At 50.7% G+C, this 18,329-nt stretch overlaps 2 protein-coding genes across 3 annotated transcripts in view; both read left to right on the top strand.

Moving 5' to 3' along the window:
* metap1 (methionyl aminopeptidase 1) overlaps positions 1 to 18,329 on the top strand; it is a 51,861-nt gene that overhangs the window by 18,088 nt on the left and 15,444 nt on the right. The gene's annotated exons all lie outside the window — the stretch shown is intronic.
* On the top strand, positions 13,884 to 16,289 carry LOC127614407 (uncharacterized). The gene is made up of 2 exons (XM_052085704.1): positions 13,884 to 14,856; positions 14,965 to 16,289. Exons 1-2 carry the CDS (start codon positions 13,966 to 13,968, stop codon positions 16,225 to 16,227), a joined length of 2,154 nt encoding a protein of 717 aa, XP_051941664.1. The 5' UTR covers positions 13,884 to 13,965; the 3' UTR covers positions 16,228 to 16,289.

Below are 18,329 nucleotides of genomic sequence, written 5' to 3'. Positions count from 1 at the left end.
CACAGCCATCCATTTTCTAAGCTGCTTATCCTCACGAGGGTCGCGGCCATGCTAGAGCATATCACCCATAAACAATCATTTGCGCTCACAATCAGACGTAGGGACAATTTAGAGTGTTCAAATAATCAAACGTGCGTGTTTTTGGAATGTGGAAGGAAACGGGAGTACCCAGAGAAAAGTGTGTGCGTGTGTTGCGTGCGTGCGTGCACAACTCACAAAAAATCTATTTGGCTTTCAGGTGAAATTTTAGGACGGGCCTTAAATGCATTGAAACCTTTACAGGCGAATTTCGTGTGATCGTGTGTTAAATGCTTCAGTACAGTAAATGTCCTGGTTCAATTTGAACTGGTGTTAAAACGGTTATCCTCGGGCTGTTCACATTTTGACATCATGAGACCAAGACGATACCCAACAATGTATCAACAGAAGCTTGCCATTGTGATGCTTCAAACAGGACAGGAAGTGAACAGCTTACAGTGTCACAGAGAGTGTCATCACCCGTTTGCAACAGCAATCTGAAAGAGTGGAAGAGTCACAGAAAGATGTAGAAGTGGATGTTGTATGGCTGCATCCCATGCTGAGAAATCGGATGATGAATGCCACACAACTCCAGTCACGTTTAAGGGAGGTGGAAGGCACCCAAGTGTCACGTCAGACCAGTCAAAACCGTTTACATCAGTGTAGTCTGCGTGTTAGACGACCTGCAAGGGTACCTGACCACACCACCGGGCACCGGCGTCATCGTCTTGCATGAGCCAGGGAACAATTATGCTGGGCAAGGAACCAGTCAAGGGGCCTCACTGCTTTCCTCTGATGAAAGTCCATTCACATTGAGCAGAACTGATGGCTGCCAACGATGTTGGAGACGTCAAGGGGAGCGCTATGCATCAGCCATTGTCGTCACCAGACAAGCTTTTGTTAGCGCTGATTTTACAGTGTGGGCAGGTGTGTTTAGTCGGTACAGAACTGCCCTACACTGTGTGAATGGTACAGTGACAAGACCATACGGCTTGAAAAACAATAATTCAGTGATTGTGCACCCACATGAACACGCGTGAACTTTTGACATTTTCCACAAAATTCACCTGAAAGCCAAATATCCTTCACTGTGTGTGTGTGTGTGTGTAGATATGTATAGATGTATATATATATATACATGTGTGTGTGTATATACATGTATATATAGATATATGTATATTATGTGTATAATATATATATATATATATATATATATAAATATATAAAATTTATATATATATATATAAAATACCCCCAGGGGTGCCCGAGAGGGGGGGAGGATGAGCACCCCAGTCGGACGGACACAACGGCTACAGACCCAGGCAACGGACAATCGACTTTGAGTAAAACGTGTACATGCGGCAAAGTCTGCAAGAACATCCATGGCTTGAAGATCCACCGAGCGAGGATGAAGTGCCCGTTGGGAGCAGAAACAACACAACGCACAGGTGTTACACCTGGTGAGACGCAGGAGGTGCCAGGCCCGGAGTCACCCCACAGTGCCCAGAACCCCCACGTGTTGCAAACTAATCCCTCGAGCATCAAGTCTGAAACGAGGCGGATCAAATGGCCTGCAGCTAGCATGACCTCTCTCTGGAAGCAATTCGACGACGATGTCGACCAAATTCTGGAGGCTATGGCGAAGGGACACGCCGACGGGAAGCTACAAGCTATGACAGCAGTCATTGTCAGCTTCGCAGCAGAAAGGTTTGGCGAGGAGGAGAAGAAAAGCCCGGGAACAACGTACGCAAAGAATCAAAGAGCGGTAAGGATCCACAACATCAGGCAGGAGATGAAAACGCTGAAGTCCCAGTACAAGGCGGCAGGACAAGAGGAACGCACTGGCCTGGCCCAGCTAATGTGCATCCTACGGAAAAAGATTAGAGTTCTCCGCCGTGCAGAGTGGCACCGGAGGCGGCGACGGGAGAGGGCACGGAAGCGTGCTGCTTTCATCGCTAACCCCTTCAAGTTCACGAAGGATTTGCTGGGGCAGAAGCGGAGTGGCAATCTGGTCTCCTCGCAGGAAATCATAAACCAACATCTGAAGCAGACGTACAGCGACCCCGCAAGAGAGCAGGAGCTGGGAGAATGCAACATCCTCATAGACCCCCCTGAACCTGAAGAGCAGTTCGACATGTCGGAGCTGCAGCTAAAGGAAGTCAGGGAGGTTGTCCGCAGAGCAAGGGCGAGCTCTGCTCCAGGACCGAGTGGCACTTCATACAAAGTGTACAAGAACTGTCCCAAACTCCTGCTGCGTCTGTGGACAATCCTGCGAGTCTTCTGGAGAAGGGGAAGGATCCCTGAACAATGGAGAATGGCTGAAGGGGTATGGATCCCGAAGGAGGAATACTCCACTCAGCTAGACCAGTTCCGCATCATCTCCCTGCTGTGTGTTGAGGCAAAGGTTTTCTTCAGTGTTGTTTCCAAGCGGCTGTGTACCTACCTGGCAAAGAACTCCTACATCGATACATCTGTCCAGAAAGGTGGCATCTCAGGAATTTCAGGATGTTTGGAACATACCGGTGTGGTCACACAGCTTATTCGGGAGGCCAGAGAGAACAAAGGTAACCTATCAGTGCTGTGGCTTGACCTAGCAAATGCATTCGGCTCCATTCCACACAAGCTCGTCCAGCTCACTCTGATAAAGCATCATGTACCCAGCAGATGCAGAGATCTCATCGCTGATTATTACAGCAATTTCAGGATGAAGATCTCTTCAGGAGCAATGACATCCAGTTGGTACAAGGTGGAGATCGGCATCATCACAGGGTGTACTATCTCTGTGACACTGTTCTCGCTAGCCATGAACATGCTCACAAAATCTGCTGAGCCAGAGTGCAGAGGGCCCCGCACGAACTCCGGACAACGGCAACCACCCATCAGGGCATTCATGGATGACCTCACAGTCACGACAGAATCAGTCCCAGGCTGCCGGTGGATTCTGAAGGGTCTTGAAAAACTGGTGGCGTGGGCCCGGATGCGTTTCAAACCCGCCAAATCAAGATCTATGGTGCTAAGGAAAGGGAAGGTGGAAAACAAGTTCCGGTTCACCATCTCAGGCACAGCCATTCCATCAATCTCAGAGAAGCCGGTCAAGAGCCTAGGGAAGGTTTTCGACTGCTCTCTGAGAGACACAAAATCTATCCAGTCGACATGCACGGAGTTGGATGGCTGGCTGAAATCAGTGGACAAGTCAGGCCTACCGGGGAAGTTTAAAGCCTGGGTATACCAGCACGGCATTCTTCCCAGGATCCTGTGGCCCCTCCTGGTCTACTCCGTCCCCATCTCGACAGTTGAGACCTTAGAGAGGAAGGTCAGCAGCCACCTCCGGAGATGGCTAGGACTTCCAAAGAGCCTGAGCAGCATCGCTCTCTACGGAAACAGCAACAAACTGCAACTGCCCTTCAAATCCTTGGAGGAGGAATTTAAGGTCACCAGAGCCAGAGAAGTGGTTCAATACAGGGACTCAAGAGATCCGAAGGTGGCTAAGGCTGGGATCCAAGTGAGGACTGGCAGGAAATGGAGGGCAGAGGAAGCGGTTGAAGAGGCAGATGCAAGGCTCCGGCACAGGTGCTTGACTGGAGTGGTCACACGAGGTCGAGCTGGGCTAGGATCCTTTCCATCTCCCCAGCTGAACACCAAGGGGAAGGAGGGGCGACGTCTTGTCCAGGATGAGGTGAGAGCAGCAGTGGAGGACACAAGAACCTGCAAGGCTGTGGGAATGAAACAACAGGGTGCTTGGACAAGATGGGAGAACGCAGTTGAGAGGAAAGTGACCTGGGCAGAGCTTTGGAAAGCAGAGCCGCAACGCATTAAATTCCTCATCCAGGCAGTTTATGATGTGCTCCCAAGCCCATCAAATCTGCACACATGGGGCATAGCAGAGACACCGGCATGCCCACTGTGCTCCAAGCGAGGAACCCTGGAACACATCCTCAGTGGCTGCACAAGGGCACTTGGAGATGGACGGTACAGGTGGAGGCACGATCAAGTCCTTAAGACTATCGCGGAAGCCATTACCGCAGGGCTGGCATGGGCTAAACAGTTCCGCCCCTCCAACAAAACCATCGCCTTTGTCAGAGCTGGGGACAAGCCTACCGCGGCCAGCAGAACATCATCTGCAGGCATCCTGACATCTGCAAGAGACTGGCAGTTGTTGGTGGATCTTGAAAAAAAGCTGAAGTTCCCCAGCCATATTGCAGTTACCACCCTACGACCTGACATTGTCCTCGTATCGGAGTCCACCAAACAAGCAGTGCTGCTGGAGCTGACAGTGCCGTGGGAAGATCGCTTGGAAGAAGCCTTTGAGAGGAAGCTCTCCAAGTACGCAGGACTGGTCAGCGACTGCCAGCTGGCTGGTTGGAGAGCAAGGTGTTTCCCTGTGGAGGTTGGTTGCAGAGGATTCGCAGCCCGTTCCTTGGCCAGAGCCTACTGTAGCTTAGGCATCAATGGAGAGAGGAAAAGGAGAGCCATCCGGAATACCACTGAAGCGGCAGAAAGAGCCTCAAGATGGCTGTGGCTCAAAAGAGGAGATCCATGGAGTCATGGTAGCTAGCTAGCTGTCTGGACACAAGCCGGGACTTGATCAACCCCGGCTGGGTCACCTGGAGGAGGGCGTCTGATAGTTGAAAGACCCGAAACGTCCAGTGAATCCAGGAACATCACTGATGATGTGTCCAGACTAGGCATCAGTAGATGTATGTACACAGAGTATATATATATATATATATATATATATATATAGCGGCTGGATAGCTCAGTTGGTAAGGCATCGGTTTGGCATACGGGAGACGGTGGTTCGAATCCCGCTTGGGGCAAAAATGAGCACATAACACCATCCAGTGTGGGTCCTTGGGCAAGATCCTTCACGCTAATGCCTACCTCATACAATGATGAGAGACAATAAAACGAATGACATGCCGGCTCAGACGTCGCCCGGCCAAACAAGGTCTGCGTCAGGTGCTGGGGAACCAGAGCACCCTAATGAAAATTGGGCTACTGGAACAAAGCGGAGATGGGCGAGATGCGATAACATGGCTCTGTTGGAATGCTACTACTCAAGCAACCCTACTCAGAGGGGTTACATGCAGAGAATGTGGGCTAAATGGTTACTTCGAAACCCACAGTCACGGTTGACCGCGAAACAACTAGTAGCTCAGTGTTCCAACATCCACAAACGGCAACTGCTGTCACAACTTGAGATTGATGAGGCACAACGCAGGTTCCATAGTGAAAGGCCCCAGGCTGCCAGATCAGAGGAGGAGGTCATACAAGAGATTGGGAGGCAAGCCCCAATTAATGCAGATGATGAGATTGGGTGGTCAGCCCCAATGAATGAAATGCTGAGCGAGGCAGCAACTGACCTGAAAGCTAAGATCATGGCGAGAATGAAAGCTGGGCAACCTAGAAACCGATTACAACGGCTATGTGAAGTACCATCTGAAAGTCTCATAGAAAGTGTGAATGCAGCACTGAGGGCGATCCCTACCGTAACGATCACAGAAACCAATGAGCTGATATACGCTTCAGCATCAGTGATCCTGGAGACTCTGGGCTATAAGAGCAACCATGGAAGCCATGAGATACGTTACCCCCCATGGAAAAGACGGTTGGAGGCTAAGAATCAAGGCTGCCCGGAAAGATGTGAGTCAATTGACGGAGGCCCAGAGAGGTGTGATGAAAAGGCCGATACCCGAGAGGTACATCCAGATGACCATACCTGAAGCACTCGAAACTGCCAAACAAAGGCTCCAAGCCTTGTCCAGTCGCCTAAAGCGGTACACGAAAGAGAATGAGGCCAGACGAATAAACAGGCTGTTCGCAACACAACCTGCGAAAGTGTACGCTCAGTGGCAGGGTCCTAACAACAGAGCTGACCCACCAAGACTGGAAACTGAAAGGTACTGGAAAGGCATATGGGAGAAGGAGGTTGCACATAACAGCAGTGCACAATGGCTGGTGACCCTGAGAGAGGAACACAGGAACCTCCCTGAACAGAACCCGGTTACCATAACAGTGGCAGACATACAGGAAAGAGTCTCAGATATGAAGAACTGGACAGCACCAGGCCCGGACATGGTCCACACTTACTGGCTAAAGAAACTCACAGCACTCCATGAGCGCCTAGCAGTACAAATGAACCAGCTGCTGAGGGATGGGACTCACCCAGAATGGCTAACCGAAGGGCGAACGATCCTGATCATGAAGGATCCCTCGAAGGGTGCAGCCCCATCCAACTATCGGCCAATAACCTGTCTCTCCACAACATGGAAGCTCATGTCAGGCATCATTGCGGCTAAGATAAGTGGACACATGGATCAATACATGAACGAAGCACAGAAGGGCATTGGTAGAGATACCAGAGGAGCCAAACATCAGCTCCTGGTTGACAGAACAGTCGCACAAGACTGCAGGTCCCGACGTACCAACCTGTGCACAGCTTGGATTGATTACAAGAAAGCCTATGACTCGATGCCACATACATGGATCACTGAATGCTTGGAGTTCACTTGTATAAGGTGAACAGGACCCTAAGAGCCTTAGTTGCGAACTCGATGAGGATGTGGAAAACCACACTTGAAGCCAATGGCAAGCCACTTACCCAAGTGTCCATCAAATGTGGCGCATATACTAAGGTGATGCACTCTCCCCACTGCTGTTCTGCATAGGACTGAACCCCCTAAGCCAAGTAATCACCAAGACAGGCTATGGATACCGCCTCAGAAATGGAGCTACAATCAGTCACCTCCTCTACATGGATGACATAAAGCTGTATGCTAAGAGCGAAAGGGACATAGATTCCCTGATCCACACAACCAGGATCTACAGCAGCGACATCGGGATGTCATTCGGGCTTGAGAAATGTAGTCGGATGGTGACTCAGAGAGGAAAGGTAGTCCGCACTGAAGGGGTCTCACTCCCTGAAGGAACAATAGCAGACATTGAGGACAGCTACAAGTACCTTGGTATACCACAAGCCAATGGCAACCTCGAACTGGCAACAAGGAAAGCGGCTACGGCCAAATACCTCCAGCGAGTGAGGCAAGTCCTAAGAAGCCAGCTCAATGGCAAGAATAAGACCCGGGCAATAAACAGCTATGCCATGCCAGTGATCAGATACCCTGCAGGAAAAATAAGGTGGCCAAAGGAAGAGATTCAGACCACGGACGATAAGACCCGAAAGCTCCTAACCATGCATGGAGGGTTCCATCCCAAATCCAGCACCCTGAGACTGTACGCAAGCCGAAAGGAAGGAGGCCGGGGACTAGTGAGTGTGAGAGCCACTGTCCAGGATGAAACATCCAAGCTCCATGAATACATCAAGGAGAAGGCTCAAACGGATGACGTACTCAGAGAATGTCTCAGACAATGGGGAACAGAAGATGAGGCGCTGGAAGAGGGACCATCATGGGAGGACAAGCCCCTACACGGGATGTACCACCGGACCATAACTGAAGTGGCTGATCTAAAGAAGTCCTATCAGTGGCTAGAGAGGGCTGGCCTGAAGGACAGCACAGAGGCACTTATCCTGGCTGCTCAGGAGCAGGCCTTGAGCACCAGAGCCATCGAGGCCCAGATACACCACACCAGACAAGACCCAAGGTGTAGGTTGTGCAAAGAGGCACCTGAGACAATCCAACACATAACTGCAGGGTGTAAGATGCTGGCAGGGAAAGCCTACATGGAACGCCATAACCAGGTCTACCGAAACATCTGTGCGGAGTATGGACTGGAAACCCCAAGGTCAAAATGGGAAACACCTCCGAAGGTGGTGGAGAATGACAGAGCGAAGATCCTGTGGGACTTCCAGATCCAGACTGACAAGATGGTAATGGCGAACCAACCAGATATCGTGATCATAGATAAAGGGCAGAGGAAAGCCGTTGTAGTGGATGTAGCGGTCCCAAGTGATGGAAACATCAGGAAGAAGGAACATGAGAAACTCGAGAAATACCAAGGGCTCAGAGAGGAGCTGAAGAGAGCCTGGAAGGTAAAGGTGACAGTCGTGCCTGTGGTGGTCGGAGCACTCGGGGCAGTGACCCCCAAACTAGATGAGTGGTTGCAACAGATCCCGGGAACAACGTCGGACATCTCAGTCCAGAAATGTGCAGTGCTGGGAACAGCAAGGATACTGCGCAGAACCCTCAAGCTTCCTGGCCTCTGGTAGAGGACCCGAGCTGAATGAGGGACGGACACCACCCGAGGGGTGAGATGAGGATTCTTTTTTTTAATATATGTATATATATATAATATGTGTATGTGTGTATATAGATATATTGTTGAGCTACCCTTATTATACTGAGCAACAAGGATGAAGCCACAAATTTCGGGTTTGTCTCGGAAATGTCTTACCTGAGGGATGTTGCTAAATAAGAAGAGTACCTCTTTTTCCCCCTTCTTCTCTTTTCACAAAACACATGCTTTCACAACTCCAGTAACATTCAAAATGCATTATAGACTTTTCCGCACTCTGTGGATCTGCTGTACCTGATATCAATAATAATTTCATGCACTGTTGACATGAAACTATTTATGAATAGAATCCCCTTCATTTTCCAGTGTGATCACTCGCAGCTCTGTTAGCATCTTATTTGAAATAATTTACAAATCAAATGTTTCAGGAAACATAGCAGTAATAATTTTTAACAACTTTTACTGCAAGTGTGCTGCAATTTTGTTTCTTCTGAAGTATCTCTCCAATAGTTGTTACCTGTTTTAAAATTCTCTTTGCCAGTCAGTCAATGTTACCACGGCAACTCTACATCCCTGTCATCTGCCTGCATAGATCTTTACCCAGGTAGCCATGGTTACAATGTCTTTTCATTCTCCCGTGATGCTTTTTCAGGAAACACAGCAATGCTTCTTACAATTGTGTTGACGTTGAACTTTTGCAACATCATTTTTACACTATTATTCAATATCTGTTTCCACTTTTACTCATATGTGATATGAATGAAAATATTCAGGGTATTCATCTTTTCTTGAGCTGCTCTCTACAAGTGTTAGTAAGGTTAAATTGATTATTGCACTCACGTTGTGGACATTTGGGGCTAAAAGGAGGGCTGGACTATGCAGAAGTGTAAAATCACTGTTGCTAAGCAACTGTTGATGTTCATACAGCAATCATCTTTTTGATTTCATATATGATCGAACAATAAATGCCTGGCCACTTCACTGTTTTGACCACATGAGACACTTGAGTGCCCTCAGTATGATTTTCTCTTTTGAAACCTTTTTGACTCATTACAGTGTAATCATTACACAAAATGTCCCAAAATAAATTGCAACACAAAGTTGACGAACTCCTCTACCACTGTTCTTCAGTCTCATTTTACACTCTTGCTTTGTTCATCCTGAGTCACCAGAATTAGTGCGACCCTTTCCTGTATTCTCGGAAGTGTACTGCTGTCTTTGGCTTTTGGGATGCTTTGCATTACATTTATATTTCAACTGATTATGTATGAAAGACCAGATAATAAGAGAAAGGACAAGCTATGCTACAATTACTGTGATTCAGCTCTGAATCACAACAACAGTGTATTGTCATAAAGCTGGTATTGATATTTGTGCATGCATCAGCACAACTTAAGCACATCTCTGAAAATAGCTTGTAGCAAATCAGTTTTGATTTAAAAATGTGAGTGCATCAAATGAAACCAATTATATGGTTCCACTTGAAAATATATCGAGATGCGAATGATTTTATTGGAGCAAAGTGTCTTTGAAGAGAGTGCGTGCCAAACTTAGTCCTGACAAATTCAGTCATATGTATATAAGAATAAGAAAACCTTTATTTGTCTCACAAAAGAAATTCCCACATAATAATAATAATAATAATAATAATACATTTCATTTATAAACGCCTTTCAAGACACTCAAGGACACCATCCATCCATCCATCCATCATCTACCGCTTATCCGGGGCCAGGTCGCGGGGGCAACAGCTTTAGCAGGGAAGCCCAGACTTCCCTCTCCCTAGCTACTTCTTCCAGCTCTCCCCGGGGGATCCAGAGTCGTTCCCAGGCAAGCTGGGTGACATAGTCTCTCCAGCGTGTCCTGGGTCTTCCTCTGGGTCTCCTCCCGGTGGGACATGACCGGAACACCTCACCGGGGAGGCGCTCAGGAGGCATCCGAATCAGATGCCCAAGCCACCTCATCTGGCTCCTCTCGATGTGGAGGAGAAGCGGCTCGACTCTGAGCCCCTCCCGGATGACTGAGCTTCTCACCTTATCTCTAAGGGAGAGCCCGGACACCCTGCGGAGAAAACTCATTTCAGCCGCTTGTATCCGGGATCTCGTTCTTTCGGTCACGACCCATAGCTCGTGACCATAGGTGAGGGTTGGGACGGAGATCGACCGGTAAATTGAGAGCTTCGCCTTTTGGCTCAGGTCCTTCTTCACCACGACAGACCGATACAAGGTCCGCATCACAGCAGACGCTGCACCGATCCGCCTGTCGATCTCCCGCTCCCTCCTACCCCCACTCGTGAACAAGACCCCAAGATACTTGAACTCCTCCACTTGGGGAAAGATCTCCTCCCCGACCCGGAGGGGGCACTCCACCCTTTTCCGACTGAGGACCATGGTTTCAGATTTGGAGGTGCTGATTTTCATCCCAACCGCTTCACACTCGGCTGCGAAATGCTCCAGTGAGAGTTGGAGAGCCCCGTTTGAAGGAGCCAACAGCACCACATCATCTGCAAAAAGCAGGGATGCAATACTGAGGCCCCCAAAACGGACCCCCTCAACGCTTCGGCTGCGGCTAGAAATTCTGTCCATAAAGGTTATGAACAGATTCGGCGAAAAAGGGCAGCCTTGGCGGAGTCCTACCTCCACTGGAAACGATTCCGACTTACTGCCGGCAATGCGAACCAAACTCTGACATCGGTGGTATAGTGACCGAACAGCCCGTATCGGGGGGTTCGGTACCCCATACCCACGAAGCACCCCCCACAGAACTCCCCGAGGGACACGGTCAAACGCCTTCTCCAAGTCCACAAAACAAATGTAGACTGGTTGGGCGAATTCCCACATACCCTCAAGGACCCTGCTAAGGGTGTAGAGCTGGTCCACTGTTCCACGGCCGGGACGAAAACCACACTGCTCCTCCTCAATCTGAGGCTCGACTTCCTGACGGACCCTCCTCTCCAGCACCCCTGAATAGACCTTACCAGCGAGGCTGAGGAGTGTGATCCCTCTGGAGTTGGAACACACCCTCCGGTCCCCCTTTTTAAAAAGAGGGATACCACCCCGGTCTGCCAATCCAGAGGCACTCTCCCTGTTGAATACGCGATGTTGCAGAGGCGTGTCAACCAGGACAGCCCCACAACATCCAGAGCCTTGAGGAACTCCGGGCGGATCTCATCCACCCCTGGGGCCTTTCCACCGAGGAGCTTTTTAACCACATCGGTGACTTCAACCACAGAGATAGGAGAGCCCACCTCAGAGTCCCAAGGCTCTGCTTCCTCCAAGGAAGGCGTGTTGGTGGAGTTGAGGAGGTCTTCGAAGTACTCTGCCCACCGGTTCACAACGTCCCGAGTCGAAGTCAGCAGCGCCCCATCCCCACTGTACACAGTGTTAGTGGTGCACTGCTTCCCCCTCCTGAGATGTCTGATGGTGGACCAGAATTTCCTCGAAGCCGTCCGGAAGTCGGCTTCCATGGCCTCACCGAACTCTTCCCATGCTCTGATTTTTGCCTCGGCGACCACCAAAGCTGCGTTCCGCTTGGCCAGTCGGTACCCGTCAGCTGCCTCTGGGATCCCACAGGCCATAAAGGCTCGATAAGACTCCTTCTTCAGCTTGACGGCATCCCTTACTGCTGGTGTCCACCAGCGAGTACGAGGGTTGCCGCCACGACAGGCACCAACCACCTTACGGCCACAACTCAGATTGGCCGCCTCAACAATAGAGGCACGGAACATGGTCCACTCGGACTCGATGTCCCCCGCCGCCCCCGGAACATGGGAAAAGCTCTGTCGGAGGTGGGAGTTGAAACTCCTTCTGACAGGGGATTCCGCCAGACGCTCCCAACAAACCCTCACAATACGTTTGGGTCTGCCAGGACGGACCGGCATCTTCCCCCACCATCGGAGCCTACTCACCACCAGGTGGTGATCAGTTGACAGCTCCGCCCCTCTCTTCACCCGAGTGTCCAGAACATGCTGCCGCAAATCCGATGATACAACTACAAAGTCGATCATCGAACTGCGGCCTAGGGTGTCCTGGTGCCAAGTGCACATATGGACACTCTTATGTTTGAACAAGGTGTTCGTTATGGACAATCCGTGACGAGCACAGAAGTCCAATAACAAAACACCACTCGGGTTCTGATCGGGGGGGCCGTTCCTCCCAATCACGCCCCTCCAGGTCTCACTGTCATTGCCCACGTGAGCATTGAAGTCCCCCAGCAGAACAAGGGAGTCCCCAGCAGGAGTACTCTCCAGCACACCCTCCAGGGACACCAAAAAGGGTGGGTATGCTGAGCTGCTATTTGGTGCATATGCACAAACAACAGTCAGGACCCGTCCACCCACCCGAAGGCGGAGGGAGGCAACCCTCTCGTCTACCGGTGTGAACCCCAATATACAGGCACTGAGCCGGGGGGCAATGAGTATGCCCACACCTGCTCTGCGCCTCTCACCGTGAGCAACTCCAGAGTGGAAGAGAGTCCAACCCCTCTCGAGAGAACTGGTACCAGAACCCAGGCTGTGTGTGGAGGCAAGTCCGACTATATCCAGTCGGAAATTCTCTGCCTCACACACCAGCTCGGGCTCCTTCCCTGCCAGAGAGGTGACATTCCATGTCCCAAGAGCTAGCTTCTGCAGCCGAGGATCAGACCGCCAGGGTCCCCGCCTTTGGCTGCCGCCCAGCTCACATTGCACCCGACCCCTTTGGCCCCTCTCATGGGTGGTGAGCCCATGGGAAGGGGGACCCACGTTGCCTCTTCGGGCTGTGCCCGGCCGGGCCCCATGGGTGTAGGCCCGGCCACCAGGCGCTTGCCAACGAGCCCCACCTCCAGGCCTGGCTCCAGAGGGGGGCCCCGGTGACCCGCGTCCGGGCAAGGGAAACCGAGATCCATTTATCGTAATCATCATTGGGGTCTTTTGAGTCGTGCTTTGTCTGGCCCCTCACCTAGAACCTGTTTGCCATGGGTGACCCTGCCAGGGGCATAAAGCCCCAGACAACTTAGCTTCTAGGATCATTGGGACACACAAACCCCTCCACCACGGTAAGGTGACGACTCACGGAGGGGCACTCAAGGACACTTTACAACCAAAACAAGAACAATAAAACCACAGAATTTATTTTATTTATTATTTGCTTTAATCTTTTTACGTATCCTGTGAACGGAGATCCAGATAGCACACGCAACTCCATTGTTTACAGTAAGGACCAGCTGTTAGCATGGCGGGCTAACAGCAGGCTACTGGCCGGTGACAAACCGGATATCCCACGAGAGTTGAAGAGGAGGACACGAGGGTGTCGAGCCGGGAAGGACCGCCGCACAAGGTGGAGGAAGTACAGACATGTCCTCCCGTCCGTCATCATGGGGAATGTAAGATCGCTCCCTAACAAGATGGAAGAGCTGGCGGCGCTAACGCGACATCAAAGGGAGTACCGCGAGGCTAGCCTAATGCTACTCACCGAGTCGTGGCTAACAGCGATCACTCCGGACACACATGTCGAGTTGGAAGGCTTCCAACTCATACGTGCGGACAGGAATGAAGGGAGTGGAAAGAGAAAAGGTGGGGGACTTGCTGTTTTTGTGAACAACAAATGGTGCAATCCGGGGCATATCACGATCAAAGACAAACTCTGCAACCGAGACATTGAGCTGCTAGCCATTAGCCTCAGGCCCCATTATCTCCCGAGGGAATTCTCACACGTCATAGCCGTGACAGTGTACATCCCCCCGTCAGCTAATAGTGATGCAGCGTGTGATGCCCTGATGACTGTCGTGAGCAGGCTGCAAACACAGTCCCCCAACGCCCTGCTGATCATCTCTGGGGACTTCAACCATGTCTCTCTGTCGTCCTCCCTTTCAACCTTCAAGCAGTATGTAACCTGTGCCACTAGAGACAATAATATTTTGGACTTGTTTTATGCCAATACCAAGGAGGCATATAAACCCCTCTCCCTCCCACCTCTTGGAAGAGCAGACCACAACTTGGTATTTCTCGAGCCTGTGTACAAACCCCTGGTGCACAGGCAACCAACTGTGACCAGAATGGTCAAGAAATGGTCATCGGAAGCTGAAGATGCTCTGCGAGACTGCTTCGTGACAACCAGGTGGGAACTCTTCAGCGAGGTTCATGGGGAGGACATTGATGCACTCACTGACACCATCACGGATTATATAAACTTCTGTGAGGAGAACACTGTACCCACCAGAACTCTGCGGTGTTTTTCCAACAACAAACCATGGATTAATCCGGACATAAAGACCCTGCTGAAGGAGAAGAGAGCTTTTCGGTCGAGAAACAGAGAGGAGCTGAAGGCCGTGCAGATTCGGCTGAGAAGAAAGATCAGGGAGGGGAAGAAATTATACAGGATGAAATTGGAGGACCAGTTACAGGCCAGCAATGTCCCTGGTGTCTGGAGGGGCCTGAAAACCATCTCAGGACATGACAGCCCAAAGACAGTGGTCGAGAAGGACAAGGACTGGGCAGATGGACTGAACCATTTTTTCAACCGTTTCGACCAGTCGTCTGTCCCTTCCCCCAACCACAAACTGCAACCTCTCTCACTGAGGACTTCTTCTCCTCCCCCTCCTCTTTCGACCAGCTCTCATCAACCCAGTATGTCACCTGGTTCCTGCCTGTCCGTCACAACAGAGCAGGTAAGGAACCAACTGAGGAAGATGAATGTGAGGAAGGCAGCAGGTCCGGACAAGATCAGTTCCCGGCTCCTCAGGACCTGCTCTGACCAGCTGTGTAACATTGTCCAGCACATCTTCAACCTGAGCCTGAAGCTGGGCAGGGCTCCACAGCTGTGGAAAACTTCGTGCCTGGTCCCAGTGCCCAAGACCCCCCACCCTAAGGAGCTGAACAGCTACAGACCGGTGGCGCTGACGTCTCACCTGATGAAGACGCTGGAGAGACTCATCCTCGCCCACCTTCGACCGCTGGTGAGCCCGTCACTGGACCCGCTGCAGTTTGCCTATCAGCCTGGCATCGGCGTGGAAGACGCCATTATCTACCTCCTCCACTCAGTGCTGTCACACTTGGAGAAGGCTGGGAGCACTGTGAGAATCATGTTCTTTGATTTCTCCAGTGCCTTATACACCATCCAGCCCAATTTGCTGGGAGGCAAACTGCAGAACGCCGGAGTGGACCACCATCTCACAGCATGGATCATAGATTACCTCACAAATCGGCCGCAGTACGTGAGATTGCAGAGCTGTGAGTCGGACCGGCTTCTCTGCAGCACTGGAGCGCCGCAGGGGACTGTTCTGGCTCCATTCCTGTTCATCCTCTACACCTCGGACTTCAGACATGACACTCCAAACTGCCACCTTCAGAAGTTCTCCGATGACTCTGCGATTGTTGGCCTCATTACAGAAGGGGATGATCGGGAGTACAGGGGACTGACAAAGGACTTTGTGGACTGGTGCCAGCAGAATCTCCTCCAGATCAACCCGAGGAAAACTAAGGAATTGGTTGTGGATTTCTGCAGGAAAAAGTCCTCACCAGCACCGATGAACATCCAGGGTATGGACATAGAGAGGGTGACCTTCTACAAGTACCTTGGTGTTCTTCTCAACGACAAACTGGACTGGTCCACAAACACGGACACCCTGATTAGGAAAGGACAGAGCCGACTCTTCCTACTCAGGAAACTGAGGTCTTTTGGGGTTCAGGGGTCACTCCTTAAGACATTCTATAACTTGGTGGTGGCCTCTGCCATCTATTATGCCATTGTCTGCTGGTCAGGCAGCATCTCGGCCCGGGACAGAAAGAGACTGGAGCGACTGGTCAGGAAGGCCAGTTCTGTCCTGGGTTGCTCCCTTGACACTCTGGAGGAGGTGGGCAACAGAAGGATGCTAACTAAGCTAAAAGCTATGATGGCCAGTCCCTCCCACCCCCTCCAGCCCACCCTGACAGCACTTGGTAGCTCCTTCAGCCAGAGACTGTTACACCCGCGCTGCAAGAAGGAGAGATACCGACGCTCGTTCCTACCGACTGCTGTCAGGCTGATGAATAAAAAATAACAATCATAATAATAATAATAATTAAATGATGTGAAGGAAAATTGTAAATAGTACTGCGATTTATCCATTTGTGTTCATATTGTATTTAATTGAAAGATGTTTGTTGTTGTTTTTTTTTTCTCTTCTTCTTTCTACATACATTCTTGCTGCTGGAGGCTGTAAATTTCCCCATTGTGGGACAAATAAAGGATATCTTATCTTATATTTTTATTATTATTTATTGTTTAATAAGTGAATATACGTTCTATAACTCGGTGGTGGCCTCGGCCATCCATTATGGCATTGTCTGCTGGTCAGGCAGCATCTCAGCCCGGGACAGAAAGAGACTGGGGCGACTGGTCAGGAAGGCCAGTTCTGTCCTGGGTTGCTCCCTTGACACTCTGGAGGAGGTGGGCAACAGAAGGATGCTAACTAAGCTAAAAGCTATGATGGCCAGTCCCTCCTACCCCCTCCAGCCCGCCCTGACAGCACTTGGTAGCTCCTTCAGCCAGAGACTGTTACACCCGCGCTGCAAGAAGGAGAGATACCGACGCTCGTTCCTACCGACTGCTGTCAGGCTGATGAATAAAAAAATAACAATCATAATAATAATAATAAGCAAATGATGTGAAGGAAAATTGTAAATAGTACTGTGATTTATCCATTTGTGTTCATATTGTATTTAAATGAAAGATGTTTGTTGTTTTTTTTTTCTCTTTCTTCTTTCTACATACATTCTTGCTGCTGGAGGCTGTAAATTTCCCCAGTGTGGGACGAATAAAGGATATCTTATCTTATCTGAATTAATAATAATAATAAAAGGAGAGATGAATTTCAACTGATTATGCGATTTTAAATAGCAATTCCAAATAGTTGACGCCGGCAACATCGCCGTCGCGAGGAGCACTACCTGACCCAGCCAGGCCGACCAACACGCCGTGGTCCGTGGATCGGCTGCCGTTTCTGCCGTTATCTTTGCGTGGCCGGCGGAAGGACAACCAAAAGGAGATGATGCCCCTGGACGGTCTATTCTACCTGGAGCCAATCGGGGTGGAAGCCCCGACGAGATCCGCGGCAGACGCACCTCCGGGAAGGACGAGGAGTGACGCCCGGAAAGCGGAGCCCATGAAGCCCCGCCACCGAGCACCGCAGCAGTCCCCCCACGGGCAGACGGAGGAGCGACAGGACGGTCCACAGCAGCACAGGCCCCGTCGACCCCCACCACGGAGGCAGAGGGGCGGAGAAGGCACGGGGCCCCGTCTGACAGCTGAACAGGCAGGACGCCGCGACAGCGCGACCAAAGACAACCGTGCGACGACCGACAGTCCAAAACCACAAAAAATAGGAGTGTAGGGTTTCTCTCATGACAAGAGCAAACCGCTAAAAAAAGAAGAATTGCGGGTGAGCAGCGGCAGCCAGACGCGCCAGCGTTCACTCAAGTAACCCGGAAGTGCAACATCCGGGTTGAAATGACGACAAGAAATTAATTGCTTCCGAAGGGGTCCCAAGACGGGAGACACGGTCTCTCCAGCATGTCCTAGGTTTTCCCCGAAACACCTTACCAGGGAGCCGTTCAGGAGGCATCCTAATCAGATGCCCGAGCCACCTCATCTGACTCCTCTAAATGTGGAAAAGTAGTGGCCCGACTCTTAAGGCCCTCCCGAATGATCGAGCTTCTTATCAAATCTCTAAGGGAGAGTCCGGACACCCTGCGAAGGAAACGCATTTCAGCTGCTTGTATCCGGGATCTTGTTCTTTCGGTCAAGACCCACAGCTCATGACCATAGGTGAGAGTAGCAGCGTTGATTGACCGGTAAATTGAGAGTTCTGCCTTTCTGCTCAGCTCCTTCTTCACTATGACAGACCGATTCAGAGCCCGCATCACAGGAGACGCTGCACCAATCCACCTGTCGATCGCACGGTCTATTCTACCCTCACTCATGAACAAGACTCCAAGATACTCAAACTTATCCACTTGGGGCAGGATCTCATCCCTGACCTGTATATGGCAGTCCCCTCTTTTCCAACTGAGGACCGCAAATTTGTCCATCATTATAAGGCGGGTCTCTGAGTGGTGCATTGTCTGGTCCTTCAACTCAGACCTGTTTGCCATGGGTGACCCT

The sequence above is a fragment of the Hippocampus zosterae genome, chromosome 14 (assembly GCF_025434085.1).
Source record: "Hippocampus zosterae strain Florida chromosome 14, ASM2543408v3, whole genome shotgun sequence".
Classification (NCBI taxonomy): domain Eukaryota; kingdom Metazoa; phylum Chordata; class Actinopteri; order Syngnathiformes; family Syngnathidae; genus Hippocampus; species Hippocampus zosterae.
Note: the sequence above shows the minus strand (reverse complement) of the source record. Positions and strands in the feature narration are given on the sequence as shown.